This window comes from Anabrus simplex, chromosome 1 (assembly GCF_040414725.1).
Source record: "Anabrus simplex isolate iqAnaSimp1 chromosome 1, ASM4041472v1, whole genome shotgun sequence".
Taxonomy (NCBI): Eukaryota; Metazoa; Arthropoda; class Insecta; order Orthoptera; family Tettigoniidae; genus Anabrus; species Anabrus simplex.
The window spans coordinates 598,941,891-598,964,759 of NC_090265.1; the positions used below are offsets into that span (position 1 = coordinate 598,941,891).

General features: G+C 37.1%; 1 protein-coding gene across 1 annotated transcript in view; it reads left to right on the plus strand.

The window, feature by feature from the left end:
• Wdr59 (WD repeat domain 59) overlaps positions 1-22,869 on the plus strand; it is a 232,172-nt gene that overhangs the window by 193,089 nt on the left and 16,214 nt on the right. Inside the window, exons 19-20 of the mRNA XM_067144938.2 lie at positions 9,629-9,807; positions 16,752-16,848. Of these exons, the coding sequence (XP_067001039.2) occupies positions 9,629-9,807; positions 16,752-16,848 (276 nt within the window). The remainder of the gene's footprint in view (positions 1-9,628; positions 9,808-16,751; positions 16,849-22,869) is intronic.

Genomic DNA, 22,869 nt, shown 5'->3' on the forward strand with positions numbered 1-22,869 from the left:
TTTCTTTATTTTTAAAGGAGATTCTAAATACCAAATTTTACATCTATAAGCTTTAAAAGTTTTGAGATATAGATACACTCATTTTAAAATTTCACCCCCTTTTCAGCCCCACCATGAATTGTATTTTCCAAAAACAAAAAATACGTGTTTCTTTATTTTTAAAGGAGACCCCAAACACCAATTTTCAGGTCTGTAATATCTTCAGTTTCTGAGATATAAGCATTCTCTTTAAAGGCATTCAACCCCTTTTTCACCTCTTTTTACCCCTCCTATTGGGATTTTCCGAAAACAAAGAAATACGTGTTTCTTTATTTTTAATGAACATTCTAAATACCAATTTTTACATCTGTAAACTTTAAAAGTTTTGAGATATAGATGCACTCATTTAAAAAATTCACCCCCCTTTTCACCCTCCTATTAATTGGATTTTCCAAAAACAAAAAAATACGTGTTTCTTAATTTGTAAAAGCAAACAAAAGTTCCAATTTTCAGGTCTGTAATGTCTGCGGTTTTTGAGATATAAGTACTGGTATCCTGATTAAATGGCATTCAACCCCTTTTTTACCCTCTTTCACCCATCCTATTGGGATTTTCTGAAAATAAAAAAATACGGGTTTCCTTATTTTTAAAGAAGATTCTAAATACCAATTTTCACATGTGTAAACTTTTAAAGTTTTGAGATATAGATACACTCATTTTAAAATTTCACACCCCCTTTTCACCCCCTTAGCGACGGAATATCCAAAAATCCTCTCTTAGCGAGCACCTACATCTTAATATGAATATATCCTCAAAATTTCATTCATTTATGTCCAGTAGTTTTGGCTCGGCGATGATGAATCAGTCAGTCAGTCAGTCAGTCAGTCAGGACAAGTTACTTTATATATATAGATGATGCATAACTACATTTTAAAAGGGGTATATGGAATTTACTCTTGAATTTAAATGTTCAGGATTTACTTTGAAGATCGAGCACAAGACCAGAATGTAACATAAAATGCCCCTAATATCACAGGGCATGGCAAATGTTTAGCAACAAACAGCTTAAACTTCCATGTAAATTTAGAAATATGAATTTTAGCCTGAATAAATCCTAAATTTTGTAGAGGGGAAAAATTCTCCAAAACACATTTAACAGAAGAAAAACTATATTCTGGAAATTTACAACAAAACTTTTCGTTTGGAATACCGATCTTCAAAAATAATCGAGCTAATCATTCCTGAGTCAAAAAATGTCATGACTGGTTCATTATTTATTTCAATTTTGAGGAAGGGCATAAATCCTGGGGTCTCAGAGGCAATTTTGAGATATTCTCGAGGACCTTCAAAAAAAGTATTAAAGGATCTTCTCTCTTCAGAAAATTCGATGCCCGAATTGAACTGGGCTGAGCCTTGAGAGGCTGGTAGTGGTGACTCAACCAGGCATGCTAGTCATTTTCTATCACTTGAATAGTGGAGGTAGAACTAGAAGGTGTACTGTTAGATGGGATACAGTTTTTAGTGATGTGTGAGAATGACCCGCACTTGAAACATCCTTGAGACGACCCTGCTCCATTCCTAGATTCATTAGTTTTTACAAGAGGACACCTATTCCTAAGATGGTCCGTCGATCCACATGCATAACATTTGCAGGGAAAGAAGGTTCAGCGAGGTGGTGGCCAAGAACTATTAGAAGACGGTGGTGGTTCACTAGCGACTTGCAGAGTATCTGCGTATTTTACTCCTTCCGCTGATATTGACACAGAAAATGTTTGTGGACGGGAAGCAAAACATAAATAAGATCTGTAAGATGGAGAAATCCCTTCAACAATGGTCTGTACTGTTTGGTTTCAGAATAATATAATGCAAATACTCTGGGGTAGAATTTAATGTCTTGAATGAAATCTGCTAGATTCTCCTCTAGCCTTTGGACTTGGAAGTAGTATTTTTGAATTAACGATGGCAAAGCTCTAGCAGAGTTAAATTTGCTAATAGATGAGCATGAAAGGTTTCGACTGAACTTCTTTCTGCTATGGTCTTGACGATTTTATCTGAAAGGACACCAACAGAGTAGGGGTAGATAAACTGTAAAATTTGTGAATGCGAGAGGGCAAACACTAAGGCATGATCCTGGAGTTCTGCAAGAAATCTTAGAAATGCTATCACATCATTAGTAGAATTAACCGAAAATTTCAAAATGCCCTTAAGCAACATGGCTAAAGAATGAGATAAACTACTGAAGCCTGGTGATATAACAGGAGAGGGCGCCGGAGGTTGAGGAGGTTCGAAAGCGGCATTACGAATAAAAAAATGGAGGAAGATGTTGTGAATTACTAACGACTTATTCGGATGGGACAGAAGCTTGTTGTTGCTCAATCGATTCCCCACTCTCAAAAGACTTATTAGGGTCCTCTTCTGTATGTACATTTGATGGGGGAGGATAGTCATTCTTTCCACTCGCAGGTCCAGACAACAATTTATTAACCTTATTAGACAGATCAGAAATATGTTCAACCTGAGTGTTAGCTATACTAGAATGTTCATCATTAACTTTCAGAGACAATAGCTCCCCCACTCTATTATAAAAATGAAATAACCTAGCCTGAACCTGTTTTTAGTTGATTGCCAGAGGGTTCACCTCCTTCAGAAAACTGAGAACAGGGGCAAGTTCAGTAATATTAGCACTGATTGTGGGTAGAGCATTACCATTTCTTTCTCTCCATACACCGGAATACTAATGGGCAACTCTAAAGAATCTTTAAGTCTCGATGCGTCTGTTGCAATCATGCCACCAGACTGGACTTTTCTAATTTATAGTTCATAAATTAGTTCTTCCTTGCGCAAATACCAAAGAGCAAGGACCTCTCTAGCTCCAGACATAATGACAGAACATTTTGACAAAATTTCAGTTTTAAATTTTAAGAAAAGCTGTCAAAAGGGGCTTTGTCCAGACCCATTCAACCACACTCTGCTACCACTTGTTCCGGGGATTTAGTGGACCAGAGAAGTGTAAGACGGTGCCAGGGTGAATGGGTGGACAGGGAAATGACCAGAGTGTAAGTTAAAGCACTAAATTCTGAAATTTTATTTCTTTCCTCTTTTTTTCCTAATTTGATAATCTGAATGAGCAACAACAAATAACAGCTCGGATAACAAGGGTGGACTACAAGTCCAAAAATCAAGTATAATAGAGAAGATTTTCGACACAATAGTTTACAAAGGAATGAGCATTGCAGCTCTAAAAGTACATTATTTCAAAGAGCATATCTGCTCCACTCACATCGTATAGTAATTTGAGCTTCAAACATTAATACAATGCCGCCTCTTAGAGGCGCCAGTTTCTTATCCAAAATTTACACTAGATCAACTTCAAAACCTGTGTTTACTGTCACTTCAGCTCGACAGTCTATTACACACTCATCTATAAATAATGATAATTTAAACAGTGGCAATAAGTGCCCATTCTAATTGGCCTTAGTGTACAAAAGAAAAGGTTTAAGACGATCGGCCATGAACAAGATGCTAGGAGGTGAAACACTTGCAATCCTTTCGAAATACACTTACCAATCACGTAACTACAGTCGCTTAAGTGCGGCCAATATCCTGTATTCGGGAGATAGTGCGTTAAAACCCCACTGTCGGCAGCCCTGACGATGGTTTTCCATTTTCACATGAAGCAAATGCTGGGGCTGTACCTTAATTAAGTGCCACGGCTACTTCCTTCCCACTCCTAGCCCCTTCCTATCCCATCATTGCCATAAGACTATCTGTGTTGGTGCGACATCAAACAACTTGTAAAAAAAAAAAGAAGAAAAAGAAATGCACTTAAAATCTTACATGGGCTTATGGCCCGAAGTTGCTGAAGCTAAGCCTATACTACAAAGGGGTGACTAGGTGCGAAATGTTAAGTACCAAATGCTTTTGAAGAATTTAGAGTTTTAGAAAATCATAGTCACCCCCATACCAAGTTGAATGGGAATTAATCAAGGGTGAACACTCTTTATTCCCTAAGTTACGTATTTCCCAGCAGGAATTTGAACAAAGTCTTCAGACTTGTATGAAAATTTACATTTAAAAGGTGATATTAAAATTGAGAATTTTAGATTAAGAAAGAAGTTTGAAACCTTCCCCTCAAGTTAACTGTCTGGAACTCTCACATGTTAAAAAGATGTCTGCCATTACCTTGAGTTATTGGGCTATCCGACGACAGCAAGGCTGCCCCTGCCTCCTATTACACTGTACACACACTTAGACCGGAGCGATGAAGATGACAATACGGCCCTAAAGCGTCTAGCTTTTATAGCAACTCAGAGGGGAAAGTTCCAAAGCTCCCTTGACCTAGGCAGAATGCCTGTACACCCCCACCCAATTTTAATTGGCTAGACGTACACAAAAATTTCTGATTGGTTAATAAGTTAAGGAAGAAGGAAGCCGTAGTAGTGCTGACAACCCCCAGCACATTTAAAAAAAAAATCTCTAAACACTTAAGGTTTACAGACATAGAAAAGTGAACATTCCCTTAAAATCTAATTGTCCGTCCTCCCGCCAGAAGGGGTACATAGGCCGATAGAGACATCTAAAGATTAAAGATCCAAGTATCTTCAGATACCTAGGTCAGGATTCACAGCACAGATGGCCTTCTAGAAGACGCACAGTTCAACCAGACAGAGGAGGTGTACCTCCTGTACATTAACCAAACAAGATTACAATTTTACATAATGTCTATTTATTTGTTAATGTTTTTAGAGTAATTTGTTTTAGTTATGCTACAGTGTATTCATTAACAAAGATTCTGTAGAAATTGAGAATGTTGATTAGTAAACATACCCTTGATCTCACTAGTCATATTTCTAATTACCAGATAGTCTTCACCATTAGCGTCACATACTTTCAAAATGTTTACTAAATATTATGTTGTCAAACAATATCATCAATTGTTAAAGAATGATATTATGTATTATTTTTAAATTATACCAGGTGAACAACCGAACACACAGTGGGGGCTGCATATCTTACACAGCTTGGACTCATGACCAAACGAGTCCACCAAGCGAGTTGACTGAGCAGTTCATATCATGAAGGTTTGAGCTTGCATTCTAGATTGGGTGGGTTAGAAACTCACCTTCCACAGGCCCGAAGATGGTTTTCATTGGTTTCCCATTTTCACACCAGACAAATGTACAGTCGCTCAAAAAGGGAATGAGCGCATGGTATTGTATAATTTAAATCTAAGAATTTCATTTTTGTCCGTATTGAACTGAGAATGGAAGATAGGAAAGTTAAAAGGGTCCACCTTTTCAATACAATAAATGTTATAGTTTATTTACAACATATATTTACACTTGGAACTAGTTTCGACGCTGTTTGGCGTCATCTTCAGCCAAAATGTGGGAAATAGGCTAGCATGTAGACATTTATCTTACACAAGGTGTTACATCAGTGTGAATAAATGAGGGAACATGAAGACGCAAAGTACAATGTCAGTTTCAAAGTGGTCATGAAGGGTGAGTCAAAATTGTATAAACATGAGATAACATAATCACTTATACAATAAACATAAAAACATATAAACTGTAACAAAACCATGCGGAAGTACGAGATGATTGGTATTGGAGATTCAAATTATTTCAGGCACCCTTCCATTATAAGTTCCTTGCACGTACACTTTTCTCAGAAACAATTGAACCTATTGATATGTTTGTTGTGAGTATTCATAGGGCTCTATTTACATAGGCAGTAAATTATACACTATCTGATCAAAATGTCCATATAATCCCTGTACATTAGTAAACAATGACAAATGATGCATCATAGCAGTATAAAAGGAGACAGGGAGGTTTGTACTACTCAGTCGCAACTACGGAACAGCAACAAAGTAGGTTAGGTGAGCATAGTCGCTTTCAGCCTGGAGTAATCATTGGTTCCCACATAAGCGAGAAATCTGTGAAGGACATTTCTAACCTTATGAATGTATCCAAATTGACTTTTAGTGGTGTAATTGTAAAGTGGAACATGAAGTTACAACCACAGCACAACCACAATCTGGTCGGCCACATATACTGACGCCAGGGACCAATGAACCTTAAAGAGGGTGATCAAGAAAATCGTTGGTTGTCTGTAGAAGGAATCACCGGGGGAATTTCAAAGCGCTTTGGAAAGTACAGCCAGTCCTATGACTCTATATCTGGAATTGAAAAGAATAAGGTTTCATGATCGAGCAGCTGCCCATAAACCAAATATTTACCCTCACAATAAAAAGTACCACCTGGGCATGGTGTAAAGAGCAACAACACTGGAACAGTGGAAACAGGTAATTTGGAATGATGACTCATGTTATAAATTATGGCAATCTGATGCGTGGATTTGGGTGTGGATAATGCCCAGCAAATGCTATCTACCTGAATGTCTAATACCAAAAGCAAGGTTTCGAAAATATTGTGTTATGGTGTGGGGATTTTTATCATGGCATGGACTTGGCTTTCTTGTAGGACTGCATGGCACTGCAAATACAGAAGTATATCAACATGTTTTGAATGTTTTCATACTTCTTAATTTGAAAAATCAGTCCGGTGATGGCCATTGTTTATACTAACGAGATAACTCTCCGAGCTGTAAAACAGGCTCTGTAAGCCAATGGTTTAAGAATGACAGTATTCTACAACTGGACTGGCCTGCCCAGAGTCCTGACCTAAACCCAGCTGAATGCCTGGGGGATGAATTAGAACGTTGACTAATTTCCAGACCCACCGTCCAACAACATGTTGTCTAGCTACAACTCCTCGGGAAGAATGGGATACCATTCCCATGGAAACACTCCAGCACCTGGTGGAAAGTTTCCCCAATAAAGTCAGGGCTATGATAGAGGCAGAAGGTGAACCAACACCATATTAATGTTGAATATTAGAGAGTAAATTATCAACAAACTCTGTCTTCAGTTTGAGTCAGGTGTCCAGATACTTTTGATAAGATAGTGTATTTACATAATAATTAAAATTAAGTCTGATAAAATATTAAATGCAAAGAATGTATTTTTTAGTGACTAACCTTCATTGAGCTCATGACTGCCTCCTTCCAAATCCTAACCCTTTCCCATCCTTGCATCACTGGAAACCTTAACATTAAACCACTACCAAAGAAAAAAAGGACAACACTAATTTCCTTCTTTTTCTAAAATATTTCTGGTATCAACTATTGGAGTTTTAACTTAAAAGACTTAGTGGCCGTTCAGAACTATATGGAAATTCCTGATTGAGGGAGACGCCAAAGAGATTTTCCAGGGGAATTTTCTAAACATTGCCTGATGTCATTAAGAACTTCTTCTCTAAGCACTGTGTGTCATCATCTTCATTATTATCATACAACACCTTTAAGTTTTCCAGTTTGTCAAAACTAACTTAAGATTAAGAAAATACTAGAAAATATATACAAAAGAAAATTTTAATTAATAACAGAATGGCATGTTTTGTTCCAGAAAGAACATCGTTAGATTCTATCAAATCACTTCTGTTATGCATATAACTTCAGAATTCTTCTTGTTATGTAAATGTTACTGATTAAGAATCAGTGATTATTAGATCAAGTGCAAAACCATTTTATGTTAAAATTCTGTGTTCAGTGCCATAATAAATGTGGAAATGCTTTTTGAATGTATGTTACTGCACTCCTTCAGCTATTGAGTTTGAAATCTAATTTACGAATCGCAGTACAACTTTGAAATTGATTGACAGAACTTCTTTCTTGAAATAATATCCTTAACAGCACAAGCAGATTCTGTATGTAAATACTAATCGTAAATAAACATTTGTTGTGGAATGAAATATTTAGGCCTGTTATTAGCGATAGATTTCTTAGTACACACTGTGGTTTCAGCTGTTTAACTCAGACTGATAATACACTCATAGTTCATATCAAACTAGGGATTCCTCACGTGTCAGCCATAACCTTGACCAGCATTGTAGCTAGGCTGGACACACCATGCGCACAGGCAATTCATATTCTGTTCACCTGGTATCTAGCAGCCATACTATTCTTATCAGTTTAAAATGGACTTTCTTTTTCTTTTTCAATAGAGTGCATAAGCTTTTATGTCATCCAAACTAACTTTTCAAATAATAATGTGCTGCGTGAATGACTCAGCAGCTATCTGTTTCCTGTATTTGCTCATTTACTGTTATGTGTTTTGAGAGATGATGCAATAGAATGTGTTACTTACACGTAGAAGCTTGAAACCCTTCTCCTCAATGTGTGATTTGTAGATCCTGCCTGGGCTAATTATATCATGGTTGGAAGAAATGATTTTTCTCCTGTTGTATGAACTTGTAAGCAGACTTGCTGTAATTGATGAAATTCAACTATTCAGACCAATAAAATGTTCTTTTTGCCTGTTTATGTTGTTTTTTCTTTTATATATTGTACAGCATGATCTATGAATGTGTTATTTCATAAATTTCCATTATATTATTGCAAGTCTGTAGAGCATTTTTTAAGAAGAAAGATTTAAGACTTTTAATTCTGCTAGCATTAAATTCCAGTTATCTCAAATATTGTTATTAAAAGAATTCTGAATTGTTAAAAGATAATCAATTAAAGTTAAGTATTTTAATATTTTGAAGCCATCTATGGAAATATAGGAGCATGAAACATATTATAGAATAAACACAATGACACGCCAGCATTAGAAGAGGGAGCGAAAAAAACAGAGAGAAACAAACATGAAAACACAAAAGTACAAGAGCAACCTCCACATCTTCATATAGATAGTCTCTCTTGTCATCAGTCCCAATTCTTCTACATCCATTCCTTCATGGCCCCTAACAAGCTTGTTTCTGCCTCCCAGCTTCCATCTTAAGATGGCCATCTTAATAGATCTTCAGTATGGTATAAGAAGAAAGCCAGATAAACATGGGAAAAGAGAAGAAATAACATAAAATGAATACATGTGATAAAAGGCTAGCTGCTTAGCACAAATGCAAAAGGGGTAAAGGAACGAAACAGATCGGTACAGGTAATGGAAAGGAACAAACCAGTGACAAATCCTTCTCTATTCCTCCCTCTTCCAATGCTAACCTGTCATTGTGTTTGTCATATTGTGTGTTCTCTTTCATGTTCCTATTTTTCTTGATTTGTTACTTGTTTGTTTGTTTCCATTATTGGGTTGGGTTCTTTTTCTTCCTTAGTGTTTGTCCTATATACCTAGTCTTTTACCTTCTGTATTCATCTTTATCTTCTTGTGTTTCTGTTTTCCTATGTTTATCCAGCTTTCACCTTATCCCACACTTCTCTTATCAAGACTGAAGCTGTGTGTAGACTGCTCCTTGACTGTTAAAGCCCACCCTTCTGATGAAGCTGGGGTTTGAGAAGAAATTGATTATGAATTAGGATTTATGAGAAGAGGGCTATCTGTTCAAAGATGCAGTGTATGAAGATGTGGAGATTGTTCTTATCCTTTTGTGTTTTCATATTTATCCTTGTCTCCTTTTCTATCACTCCCTCTCTTGATATTGACCTGCCATTGTGTTTATCCTATAATGGTTTTCAAGTGAATCATTTAAAATAAGTAAGCTTTATAAAAGTTCAGTTTTGCATGTTTTATTGGAATTAAGTCACTCAATAGTTTATTGTTCTTTACAATGGTACAATTTTGTTTCAGCCTGGTGGATCTCCATACCATACAATTCATCAAGTCGATACTAGTTTAGAGGGATGGAATTATCCAATGCTGAAACAGAATCGTTCTAATTCTTGGTCTGATTCTTTAGATGATTTCAAGTTTACTTCCATTGTTGAACACCGAGAATCAATTGACTCTGACTCTGAAAGAAATATGAAGTAAGTTGTAAATATTTATTTATTTATGTATTTATTTATTTATTTATTTATTTATTTATTTATTTATTTATTTATTTATTTATTTATTTATTTATTTATTTATTTATTTATTTATTTATTTATTTATTTATTTATTTATTTATTTATTTATTTATTTATTTATTTATTTATTTATTTATTTATTTATTTATTTCATAACAAATATTACACCGAGCGAGTGGCCGCATGGTTTGTGTCACGTAGCTGTTAACTTGCATTCAGGAGACGGTGGGTTTAAATCCCACTGTCGGCAGCCTTTAATATGGTTTTCTGTGGTTTCTTATTTTCATGCCAGGCAAATGCTGGGGCTGTACCTCAATCAACACTATGGCCAATTCCTTCCCACTCCTAACCCTTCCCTACCCTATCATCACCATTAGACCTGTCAGTTTCAGTATGATGTAAAGCAAACTGAGAAAAAAAAAACACATACTCACATTAGAAAAGGAGGTTACAAACTAATTTCTAAATTATTCATATACTGTAGAACCTCTGGAGTGGAACCAAGAAATCGGGGAAAATTTCCTGAGTAGGAAGACGGGAAGCATCAAACACACTGTCAAGAAAATCTACAGAAATTCTCACTACCATCAAGAGAAGGAAACTAGAATACTTTGGTCATATGATGCGGAACTCTAAATACCACCTTCTGCAAGTAATACTCCAAGGGAAAATTAATGGAAAACGTGGTCCGGGGAGAAGTAGGACGTCATGGCTCGGCAACTTGAGCCAGTGGTTTGGGGTGACAAAGCTCACTCTGTTCAGGACAGCTATGAACAAACAACAGATCATGCTACTGATCGCCAACGTTCTGCGAGGACATGGCACATGAAGAAGAAGAAGTACAGTCGCTCATAAAAAATACGAGTCCATGGTAATGTGTAAGTTCTTCGCAGGTACACTTTTCTCAGGAACATTTCCCATGGTTACTTGAAATGTTGCAAATGATTAGTCATCTTCATCACCATCATCATCATCATCATTATTATTATTATGCTGTGGGTAGTCACAGGACGTAGGAGGTAAATTATATTTTGATAATAATTAAGTCTGATAAATATTAAATGCAGAGAACATGCAATACCATGCTGTCATTCTTCTTTTTTGAGTGACTATACAGCAGGTTAGCACATCTGTGATTTGTTGTGATCCTGTTTAGCGTTTACTATTTTCTGTGAGGCAAATTCAGAGTACTCTGTTTAATACTGCCTGTGAGAAAACTATGCAGCTGTGTTGAAGAGCTGTTAATTCATTCTCACTTTCAGGCCAGATTGATGTGGAAATTAGTATCTGCCAGGAGAATTGGAGGATGTCTAGATTGAAGCCTGATTTATTTGGTGCCTGAAATATCTTCATGTATAAGTAAGTCAGGGCTGAATGTTACCTTCCTATACACCCTAAGACCCCATTCAAAACGCAAACATAACCTAAACTTAACGACGCAACATAACTGTAAAATTTGTGGTATTCATAATGGAGGAGCGTAACATGAACGTAAAGAGTACACAGCAGCCAGTCAAAACACTGCCATGTTATTTAGGCTATCTCGCAGTTTTATATTTTAACATCTCGATGGAATCAAACAACATGGTAGCGGAATTCATATTACTTCAAACATCTCTTGCTTTGCTCCTGGGAGCTGTGTACATGAAAAGGAGAACTAAACAACGCTCCAGAAAATGGGTTCATCCCTTGAATCAAAGAAGGTTATCTCAGGGTGATTTTAGTAATCTACTCTAAGAAATGACCCTCATCAGTTCGTTTTGTATGTGCGGATTATACCTGAACTGTTTAACACTAGGTATCTTACAATTTGATTCCCCTTTCCTAATAAAAAGAAGTGTAAGGTCTCCTTTACCAACATCTATGCGCCTAGCTATTACACTCCGATGAGATGTTTGAATGATATCGTTTTCGTAAACTAGCAATCTGGCATAATGTTAAGAAATATACAGGGACACTGTTTTATCTGTGACAGGGATTGGATTGCCTCTCGTCCGGTCGCCAGCGCTGCGAGCTTGTCTCTCGCCATTTCCCGTCGGACTTCATTGCTACAGTATATTTATTTCCACGTATTCTTTTTCGGTACAGCGTCTTTGTAATTCTTTTTCCGTTTATCATACATACACACAAAAATTATGTTGAAAGAGAAATACAAGTGTTTCGTCGAAAGAAGTCATTATATCGTGCACAAAGTGCAATGTTTACGTCTGCTCTAATTGGCTGGTTCTTAAACCTAACGTAAAATTAACTGCAAGAGCTTGGAGTTTGCAATCCTTTAATTTTACAGACTCTCAGTTAAGTTTACATCAGCGCATTGTGAATGGTTCCATTAGATAACATGGCCGCTAACTTCTAAATTAACCTTAATTTTAAGTTTTCATTACGTTACGTTTGCATTGTGAATGGGGCTTAAGAGTTCTCTTATCGTTGGTGGCATTTCCCATGGTTACTTGAAATGGGCTGCCAGTCAGCATGTTGCAAACGATTCGTCGTCATCATCATCATCATCATTATTATCATTGTTGTTGTAGTTGTTGTTGTTGTTGTTGTTGTTACACCTACAGTCACATATGTTCCCTGTGTTGTAGTAAGGAATAATCACTTTGAAATGAACAACCAAAGCTTAGAACTTTAAGGTAGCCAGAAAATTCATGTGATCTGATTTAATTGCATTAGAATGACTTGTAAATAATGTTGAGTATTTAACTTAGGAAATTGTAAATAAGGCATGAAAACCCAGTTTAACTTGCCACTGGACCTAGTGTATAAAGAAAATTCATCACTCTAATCCTAACTCACTGCTATACATTTTTTAATTAATTTTTCCCTCTGAATTGAACTGAACTACAAGTAAAGGAACCATATGTTTACTACTACTACTACTACTACTACTACTGCTGCTGCTGCTGCTGCTGCTGCTGCTGCTGCTGCTGGATGTTGACTATCATCTTCGTAATTTCAGTCTTCTGGTAGTGTTTCGGAACAGTTTTATTTGAAGAAAGTAGGTGCCAGTCTGTCATGTTCCTCAACCAGCTTCATGCATTTGGGGTATGTTGTGGAAGAATATCTAGGTTACTTACTTAATAAAGCATGGTGGTGGTAGTAGTAGTAGTAGTAGTAGTAGTAGTAGTAGTAGTAGTAGTAGTAGTAGTAGTAAACATATGGTTCCTTTATTTGTAGTTCAGTTCAATTCTGAGGGAAGGACATAAGTTACGTTTTATTGACCATCTACAATGGGCATGACATTTATTAAAAGCACATATAAGTAGAATGGCATTTTCTCGGAATCCTCAACATCCTGCCCATCCTGGTTGATCTCCAGGGGGATGAACAACTGGACAGGATGTATTAAATGCCTTCCACATGCAGTACAAAGCACAATAGTTCATATTTTACCATCTCACCCTTAATGTAACTTGTCTATATATGCGTTGGACATTGCTCTTTTTGTAGAAGGACTAGGTCACCAAATTGGAGCTTTGTTTCTCTTTTGTGTGGCTGTCAAACTTCATGATGGCTGAAAAATCGGAGCAGATATTCTTTCGTCCATCTCTTTCAGAAATCTTTCGTAAGTCGTTGGCTGAGACAGAATTATGATAAAAGTCTTCCGGGCTATTTTGCCGTGGTCTGCTTCTCTCATTTCTACCAGACATTTCAACTACTGCTGTGTTAGTAATTTTCTGTGGCGTCATCGAAGTACTCTCAGCTGTGTCCCACTGGCGACTTTGATGGTTGCTGGGGTGGTGAGTGTATTTATACCTGAGCATGCCGCCTCCAATTGGGTCATTATATACAGTCTGCCGTCTGATTGGACATCTGAGGGCAAGATCTCCGATTGGGTCGCGCCGAGCAGTCGGTTCTCTGATTTGCTGACTGTTATGTCACTGATCTTAGTTGTCTTTGGCTGTGAGTTATATAAAAGGGAGTACCAGGCCTTGCTGATCTTCAGTTTTTCCTCCTTTCTGTTAAAGTTATCTGGATGTTTGTGTATTTCAATTGCTTCCCTGTAGAGGTGGGCGTGGAAGTGGGAAGTTGTGGCCAGTATATCATTATCTTCATAATGGATCTCATTTTTTCTGTTAAGCAGCGCATGCTTTGCTACTGCTAACTTGTCGTATTGCCCCAGGTGACAGTTCCTTTGTGCTCTGTCAGGCAAGTCTTGACACTTCTACCAGTTGTGCCAGTATAAACAGCTCCACAGCTGCACAGTATCCTATAGACTCTAGTAAATGTTAGAGGATCACATGGATCTTAGGCAGAACATAACATGTTTCACAGCTGTCAAGACGGCTGAAAAATGGTTTTAACATAGTAACATTTAAGGAGCCTCTTAATACGATCCATAACATCCCGAATATACAGCAGATAAGCAATACCTTTCTTCCTGGGTGGTTCTTATTTATTGTCAGCTGGCTGTCTTCTAGGATGGAATGCCCTCCTGACCTCTTGTACCGTATAGCCAATGGATTGTAAGGCTTGATCAAGATGCCGTAGTTCTTCCTTGATGTACTATGGTTCACAGACTCAGAGAACGCAGTCCACCATGGTCTTCATCATGGCGCCCTTCTGACAAGGATGGTGATTGGAATCTTTGTTTAAGTATCGGTCCATGTTTGTGTTGGGTTTTGATATACTTGATTTCCTAGGGATCTGTCGTTCTTCCTCTTCACCAGCACATCCAGGAAGGCTAATTCCCCATCTTTTTCCTTTTCCATAGTGAATTGTATTTGAATATGAATGCTATTCAAAAGTCCAAGAAAACCATCACGTGCCTCCTTCCATGTCCCCATATCACAAAAGTGTCAACAACTGGGTTTATTTAAAGCAGTCTGCAGAGCTTCCTCCTTAAAGGACTCCATATAAAAGTTGGCAATAACAGGGCTAAAGCGGGATTCCCATGGCGACACTTTTGGTCTGTTCTTAAAATTCAGGTTTTCATTGAAAAAATGTTCTCTTAAGTACATGTTCATGCCTTTGCTGGCAGGACCTAGTGTTTACAGTGCACTATGTCTTCTGGTATGGGCTAGAGCAATATTGTTACTTTCATTGATCTGTCTCAGCTTTATCCTTGGCTTTGACAAAATGAAAGTGACTGAGGTATGAGTGATTCTAGTAATGCCATTGCTTATGCAGCCAGTCCCTGTTATGAATGGTGTGAAAATGATGCTCATAGGGTCAGTTGGTGCATGCATTTCAGTGGGCTTGGCAGACTGATATGTAATAGCAACTTCCGACTCGGTGAGGAAAGCAACGGGAAACTACCTCACTCCTCATTTCCCTAGTATGCCTCTTCAGTGATGCCTAGGCCATCTATGACAGCTGTTGGCAGAACTGTTGAGGATCCAACCAGCCTTCGGGCTGAGGACTAAACAAACAAACAAACAAACAAGTACATGTTCAAATAAAACTGTTATCTCATCTGGGAAAGGGTGTCAAATATGTTCAAGAGTATCCTTGGAAGATATCATTGTGAACAGCGAGACGTCAAAATTAATGAGTATATCCCCCGGTTGTACTCGCAAGTGTTGTAATCTATCTATGAAATGGGCAGAGTCTCTAGTTTGTGAATCTTTAGTTCCTATGTAAAGTTGGCTCTCCACCTTATGAAGTTACAAAATATTTGTACCAGTTGTGACACACAGACTGGAAGCAACAACTTTGTCTGGACATGCAAAAAGTCGCCTACAGGCCATGGAAAATGAAATTCCTCCTTTCCTGTCTTTTAAAGACTAGGAGAGAGAAAATAAGGAATGGAAATATCCAACAACAATTTGGATTGGACAAGAGTATATTGGAATCCTTAGAATTAACACGTTGAGCACCACAGGGGATGCTGGTGACTATTTTTGGATTTCCTGCTAAGGGTAAAAGTTAATTTTTGGCCCACAGAGCAAAATTTCAAACAAAAAGATAGGTGCCCAACATACTAAGCAGATTATGGTAGTATGGACATATGAGAATGATGGCTCCAGATAGGACCACCAGAGCATTAGTGGCAGCACAAGAGACAGAGCGCACTTCAGTTAAGAATAGTCGATCAGTGTAATATTATTGTTGATTAGTTCCAGGGGCTCTCAACTTGGGAGCGTGGGTTGGCAACCACGGGGCCCTTTAGCTGAGTCCATTTACTTGTGTCAGGCTCCTCACTTTCATCTACCCTATCCAACCTTCCTCGGTCAGTTCTTGTTCTTGTCCCTATCCGGACACTTTTGGGTTCCAAGGCTAGGGAGTCTTTCATTTTCTTGTCCTCCATGGCCCTCGTCTTTTTCTGCCCGATACCTTCATTTTTCAAAGTGTCAGATCCCTTCCTCTCTCTCTCTCTCTCTCTCTCTCTCTCTCTCTCTGATTAATGTTGTATAGAGGACGTTTGCCTAGTTGTACTTCCTCATAAAACAATGATCACCACCACCACCTCAAAACCGACATCAGTACAATTTCCTATCTTATTTGCAATTATGCCAGTCAGGGTTTCTTTAAAAAGCTGGGATGACATAAAATGTCCCAAATTAAATTTTAAGGAAGTAGTGTTTGAAATATTTCCAAATAAAGCTGATTGTTTTCAAAATATCAGCCAGGAACCATTTCAACCTCCATCTTAGCCTTTTCTCTTTTTTAATATCATAATACCAATTAGTACAGAATCAACACAATTGTAAAATATGTGCCAGTTTTCACAAATATATCCTCTACTGTTTTTACATGATATACATACGTACAGATAGACAAGCAGGCAGGCAAACAGACAGAAATTGAATCGTTGGTCTTTAAGATCTTTAAATAACCTGGAAAGATTTATTAGTCAAACCAAAATATCATTTCCATAATGCACATAAATTTTATTTATAGAGATGTATAATTTGATTCACCTTAATTGCATCACAGCAATTTTTATTTTGTTTCAGAATGCTTGATGAGAAGAACACTGTACTGTATGATTCCTTCAAGAAAGCATATGCTGAAATTTTGTATAGATGGCATTTATTTGATGCAAGAGCTCAGGTCAGTAGTGTTCCATTGATTATATCTGTGCACTAGAAGTAAAGGGGCCATTGACCTATATGTTAAGCTCCTTAAAACAACAGTCATCACCATCACTGGAGGTAAATGGCACTATGTCAATTTTTTTTTATTTACAAAATTGAGGTTTTGACATATACGAAGCATGCTTTTAAAGTAAGTACCATTTTTAAATATGGCCGCTGCAGTGCTTCGATCATCGTTCAGAGCATGCGCACTCAGTACTTACATTTGTAGGCTAGCCACAAACACCATTATGGAAGCATTCGCCTGTATTTACATTTGAAAATGCCTCTGACAATTAACGGTGCCGCTGAGTGTGAAGTACGCTCTGTGATTCAATTTTTAAATGGAAAAGGCGTGAAAGCTCTTGAAATACATCGGCAGATTAGTGAATTGTACAGAGAACACACTATGAGCAAAGGAATGGTAAGGAAATGGGTGAGAGCATTTAAAGAAGGTCGTACTAATGTCCACGACGAGAAGCGTAGTTAGGGACCGTCTGTCAATGCTGAAGACTTGGTGCAAAAAGTTGATGCAAAGGTTCGAGAAAACAGATGCTTTAAGATTTCGTCATTAAGTTATGAGTTGCCTGAAATTTCAAGGAGTGTTCTTTATGAAATTGTCAGGATGCTTAGATTATCGGAAGTTGTACTTGCGCAATCCAAAACAAATGGCTTGTCATACTCACAAGGGGAATTCTTTTGCTTCATGACAATGTGCGATCTCACATGGCTAATCGAACCCGAGACCTCATCACTTCATTTGGTTGGGGACAATTTGATCATCCTTCCTATGGTCATTACCTAGTGTCAAGTGACTACCACTTGTTCCTGTCCCTGAAAGAGCATTTAGGAAGTCAACGCCACGACAACGATGACCTAAAAAGGACTGCGCGGCAGTGGCTAGCACATCAGGCGGCACATTACTATGCGGAAGGAATTCAGAAGCTGGCTTCACGATATGACAAATGCCTTAATATGCCTGGAATTTACAGTGAGAAGTAGTTTTTTAAGGTACAGGCCTACATGTAAAAAAAAATGTTTAAAAAATTGCATTACTTTTTTCTATATCATAACTGTACTTACTTAAAAAATGCCCCTCATGTTTTCTATGCTCTCTTCTGGGGTGCAAAACACTATCTCCTAAGGGCCTGTACTACGACTGCCAGATAAAAGTGCGGTTTATATTTATGTGGCAGTTTGCACATTTATCTGGAAGTTCGGTTGAAAACGCATACTACGACTTTCGTTTATGTGCAGTCTGGGAAAATATTCTCGAGGTTAGCTATGCCGAAGATGTAGAGGCAGTTAACGCTCGTATCCGGGACTTCGCTCCTACCAGGGACGCTACTATAAGAATCAAGATGGCTACACATCAAGATGAATCTACATGTGCATGATGCTGTACGAAATTAACTTGTTACAATGTAATCTATGTATATATTTATAAAGTATGTCATGCTTCCTATCCAGCTATCACAGAATTCTTAAAGATTTCCCAAGCTAGCAAGTTGTTGCTACTGACTATGTGAGTCGCACACAAGCAAACGAACAGTAAGTTTCATCAGTAGCAGTGGTTGTTAGGGCAACATCGTTTGCTGCTTGCAGTTCTTCGTGGGTTCGAGTCCCAATAGTCTTAACATTTTTTTACCTTCTAAATGTTAGTCGGTAGGGTACTAGAGGTGACAGTACACATTTCCTAATCATTAGAATTGCAAGCTGTCCACTTCATGGCCGTATCGATGTGTATAATCAACAAATTAATCTAAAAAGCCACCTAATCGATACTTTATTTCTTTTGCCTTTGGCAAACTTAAAAATACATTAACAAACACAGTACATGTTTCGACCACTTAGTGGTCATCTTTAGCTGTATATAAAAATCTTAGATGATAACATTTAAAAGCAAGCACATTGGATCTTAAAACTATATCCCATAGGAATCCAAAAACTATTGTTCTAGATGCTTTAAATGAAATGGAAGATAGGGGGGGGGGGGGGGGGGGTTGGGGGTAAGGAGATTTATGTGAATGATACTTAAATTACAGTATCGTTTACAATTGTGTTTAAAAAACTTAAATGATGAAAAACATATTTAAAATATTTAAAAGCGTTTATGGTAAAATTCTTTTTGATAACATTAGGTGGAGTGAATAAAAAGTTTGTGTTTGTAATAATCTTCAGGCATTTGTGAGAAAATAATAACTTAATTAAAATTCGCGTCTGTGGTGATGTTAAACACTTTGTTTTTAATAAACATACTTTAAAATATTCTAAAGTGTCTATGGTAAGGCACTCATTCAAAAACACTTGTGCTTGAATGAAAGTTTGTCATATGCACCAGTCTTCAGGTATTTATTGTTTATATTTAATAACTTCCTTGAGTGATATTCTTGTGGTTAAAAGGCCGTGTTGACTGTTTAACTTCCGAGAATTGCTCTTTGGAATGTGATAAAAGAAATTGTGTTAGTCGTTTAACTTGCTAAAACCCTGTGGTGGCTTCTGTTATATAAAATGGTGATCTGATTCGGGCAGCTTGCCTCGCGATCTGTAACCAGCAGGAGATTGTAATATATTAAAATATGACATATGATAAAAGTAAAAAGCTCCGAATTCTAAATAGATAGCGGGAAGATATTTGTATTCGAGATTGCGTGACCTTGACTTACCTTATCTGGCAAATGTTTAATCCGCGTTGCCTTGGAGAACTGCCTTCCAGTATACTTCCTAAACAAACAACAATCGGAGAATGCAAAGAAATACGTCAAATTCACCTTTAATAACCCGAGGATTTATGAAATCACGAATTTGTTTAAGAAGCACAACACCAAAATAGCTTTTTCAACCAACAACAATACAAAACACAGATTTTTTAATCACAATAAAGTCAAACTTAAAGATGACGAATTCCAGGAATCTGGCATTTACAGATTGACATGTACCCAGTACAAAAAAACATACGTGGGGCAATCTGGGAGGAGCTTTTTAATTAGATATCAGGAACATGTTAATGCAGAGAAATACAGAAGATACTCTGCTATGGGAGCTCATATGAAGGAGGCAAATCACAATTTCACTAACATCAGAAAAGATCTCCAAATTATCAGTAGGATTAATAAAGGAAGTTTAATGAATAACCTAGAAAACATCCACATTACTCTCGATAAACTAGAGAACAGGGAACAGAATCTAAACGAAACAAACAGAAAAAACCTCCTATACGAACAATTCAGTAAATACGTGGAAATGGTAAACAGTAAACAAACAAGACAAACAAATGAAATACTCGAACACGACGTCACTGAAACACAACCAGTAATCCCTCCCCCCTCACAAGACGTACTAGATGATGACACAACTCTACTTCCCCTTTCTCCGGAATATTCCACGAACAATCAGACGAGGTCACACCGCTATCACACTAGGTCGTGCACGAAGGCAGTTCTCCAAGGCAACGCGGATTAAACATTTGCCAGATAAGGTAAGTCAAGGCCACGCAATCTCGAATACAAATATCTTCCCGCTATCTATTTAGAATTCGGAGCTTTTTACTTTTATCATATGTCATATTTTAATATATTACGATCTCCTGCTGGTTACAGATCGCGAGGCAAGCTGCCCGAATCAGATCGCCATTTTATATAACAGAAGCCACCACAGGGTTTTAGCAAGTTAAACGACTAACACAATTTCTTTTATCACATTCCAAAGAGCAATTCTCGGAAGTTAAACAGTCAACACGGCCTTTTAACCACAAGAATATCACTCAAGGAAGTTATTAAATATAAACAATAAATACCTGAAGACTGGTGCATATGACATAAACTTTCATTCAAGCACAAGTGTTTTTGAATGAGTGCCTTACCATAGACACTTTAGAATATTTTAAAGTATGTTTATTAAAAACAAAGTGTTTAACATCACCACAGACGCGAATTTTAATTAAGTTGTATTATTTTCTCACAAATGCCTGAAGATTATTACAAACACAAACTTTTTATTCACTCCACCTAATGTTATCAAAAAGAATTTTACCATAAACGCTTTTAAATATTTTAAATATGTTTTTCATCATTTAAGTTTTTTAAACACAATTGTAAACGATACTGTAATTTAAGTATCATTCAAATAAATCTCCTTACCCCCAAACCCCCCCCCCCCCCCATCTTCCATTTCATTTAAAGCATCTAGAACAATAGTTTTTGGATTCCCATGGGATATAGTTTTAAGATCCAATGTGCTTGCTTTTAAATGTTATCATCTAAGATTTTTATATACAGCTAAAGATGACCACTAAGTGGTCGAAACATGTACTGTGTTTGTTAATGTATTTTTAAGTTTGCCAAAGGCAAAAGAAATGAAGTATCGATTAGGTGGCTTTTTAGATTAATTTGTTGATAATCATTAGAATGCGTGTCAAAAGCGTGGGTTCTATTCCTAGTCTATCCGCGACGCACATATGGAGTAAAGGTATTCGATGTTGTTCATGGCGATTCGTCTGTCAAATGAGGATGTTAAGGAGGTTATATTTCTTTGACTTCATAACAACTTGCTACTAAGTATTTACACTAAAGTGAGATAAATGCTTGCCAGTTACTATTCTAACATTGTATTGAAAAGAAACAAACTACTTATTCAATGAGCAAACAATAAATTTAATTAATAATAAAATTAATGGCATTAATTACAAATATAAATTTTTCTTTCGCCGTAACGCGCATCCTCGTAAATAGTACTAGAAAAAAAGAGCTACATAACCTGAATCTTAACTTTTGAGCCCAGGTTACGTTTTCAGTCTTTTTTTTATATATTTTTTTTAACAGTTCCAGTTTCGTTAAATAGTTAATTCATTTTAACATTTCTTCGTATGTGTACATTTCAGTCCTAATTCGGTTTTTGACCTGAATTTCCACATTATAGCTTAATACAATTTCAAAAGGAATAGAGCTAAACAAATGAAAACACCAGGAAACACGTATACCACCATGCTAAATTTCACTATATTTTCAGTAACCTTATTACCAACCCAATAAAAATGTTACTACATCTTCCGCATACAGTACCATCGTTAAAATCCGCTCGTAGTACGCAAGAAAATATTTAACTTCTAGTTTGCAAAACTGTAGCCTGCGTATCTGGCTGTTTACCTGACAGTCGTAGTACAGGCCCTAAGGATGATAATAAGTGAGCTAGCCAGTTTGTGCTAAAAGGCACCAAGTTCAGTATACTTCCTAAACAAATAAAATTTTGATTGACAAGTGGGTGACAAAAAGTATGTGTATCATTGTGTGAAAGAAGTTAATGAAGCTTTTCATTAAAAAACAGGCTTACCGGGTGAGTTGGCCGTGCGCGTAGAGGCGCGCGGCTGTGATTTGCATCCGGGAGATAGTAGGTTCGAATCCCACTATCGGCTGCCCTGAAAATGGTTTTCCATGGTTTCCCATTTTCACACCAGGCAAATGCTGGGGCTGTACCATAATTAAGGCCACAGCCGCTTCCTTCCAACTCCTAGGCCTTTCCTATCCCATCGTCGCCATAAGACCTATCTGTGTCGGTGCGACGTAAAGCCCCTAGCAAAAAAAAAAAAAAAAAAAAAAAAAAAAAAAACAGGCAAGTGAAACAAATGCTGAAAAACATCATTTCAACTCTCTTGTAAAATTACATAGTGTGACCTTTACCTCTGGTGCACAAATATCTAAGATATTTTCATCCTCCATCCCTTATTCTGAATGTTGCTGTTAAAATTCTTCCTTCAGTAACTTCTAGCTTTCTGTGTCTATATATGTCTAGTTTGCTTAAAATGCTTTGTGGGACTAGTAGAATGAATGTAACAAAGGCTTTTCAGTCTGTCAAACGCACAGCAATACAATGTACATTATAACACTATAAACATATCTGTAAAAACCACACTAACATACAAAGAATGACATGTTTCGTTCTGCAAGAACATCCTCAGATTCTATCAAATCACTTTTAAAACACTCTTATATATGTACAGTAT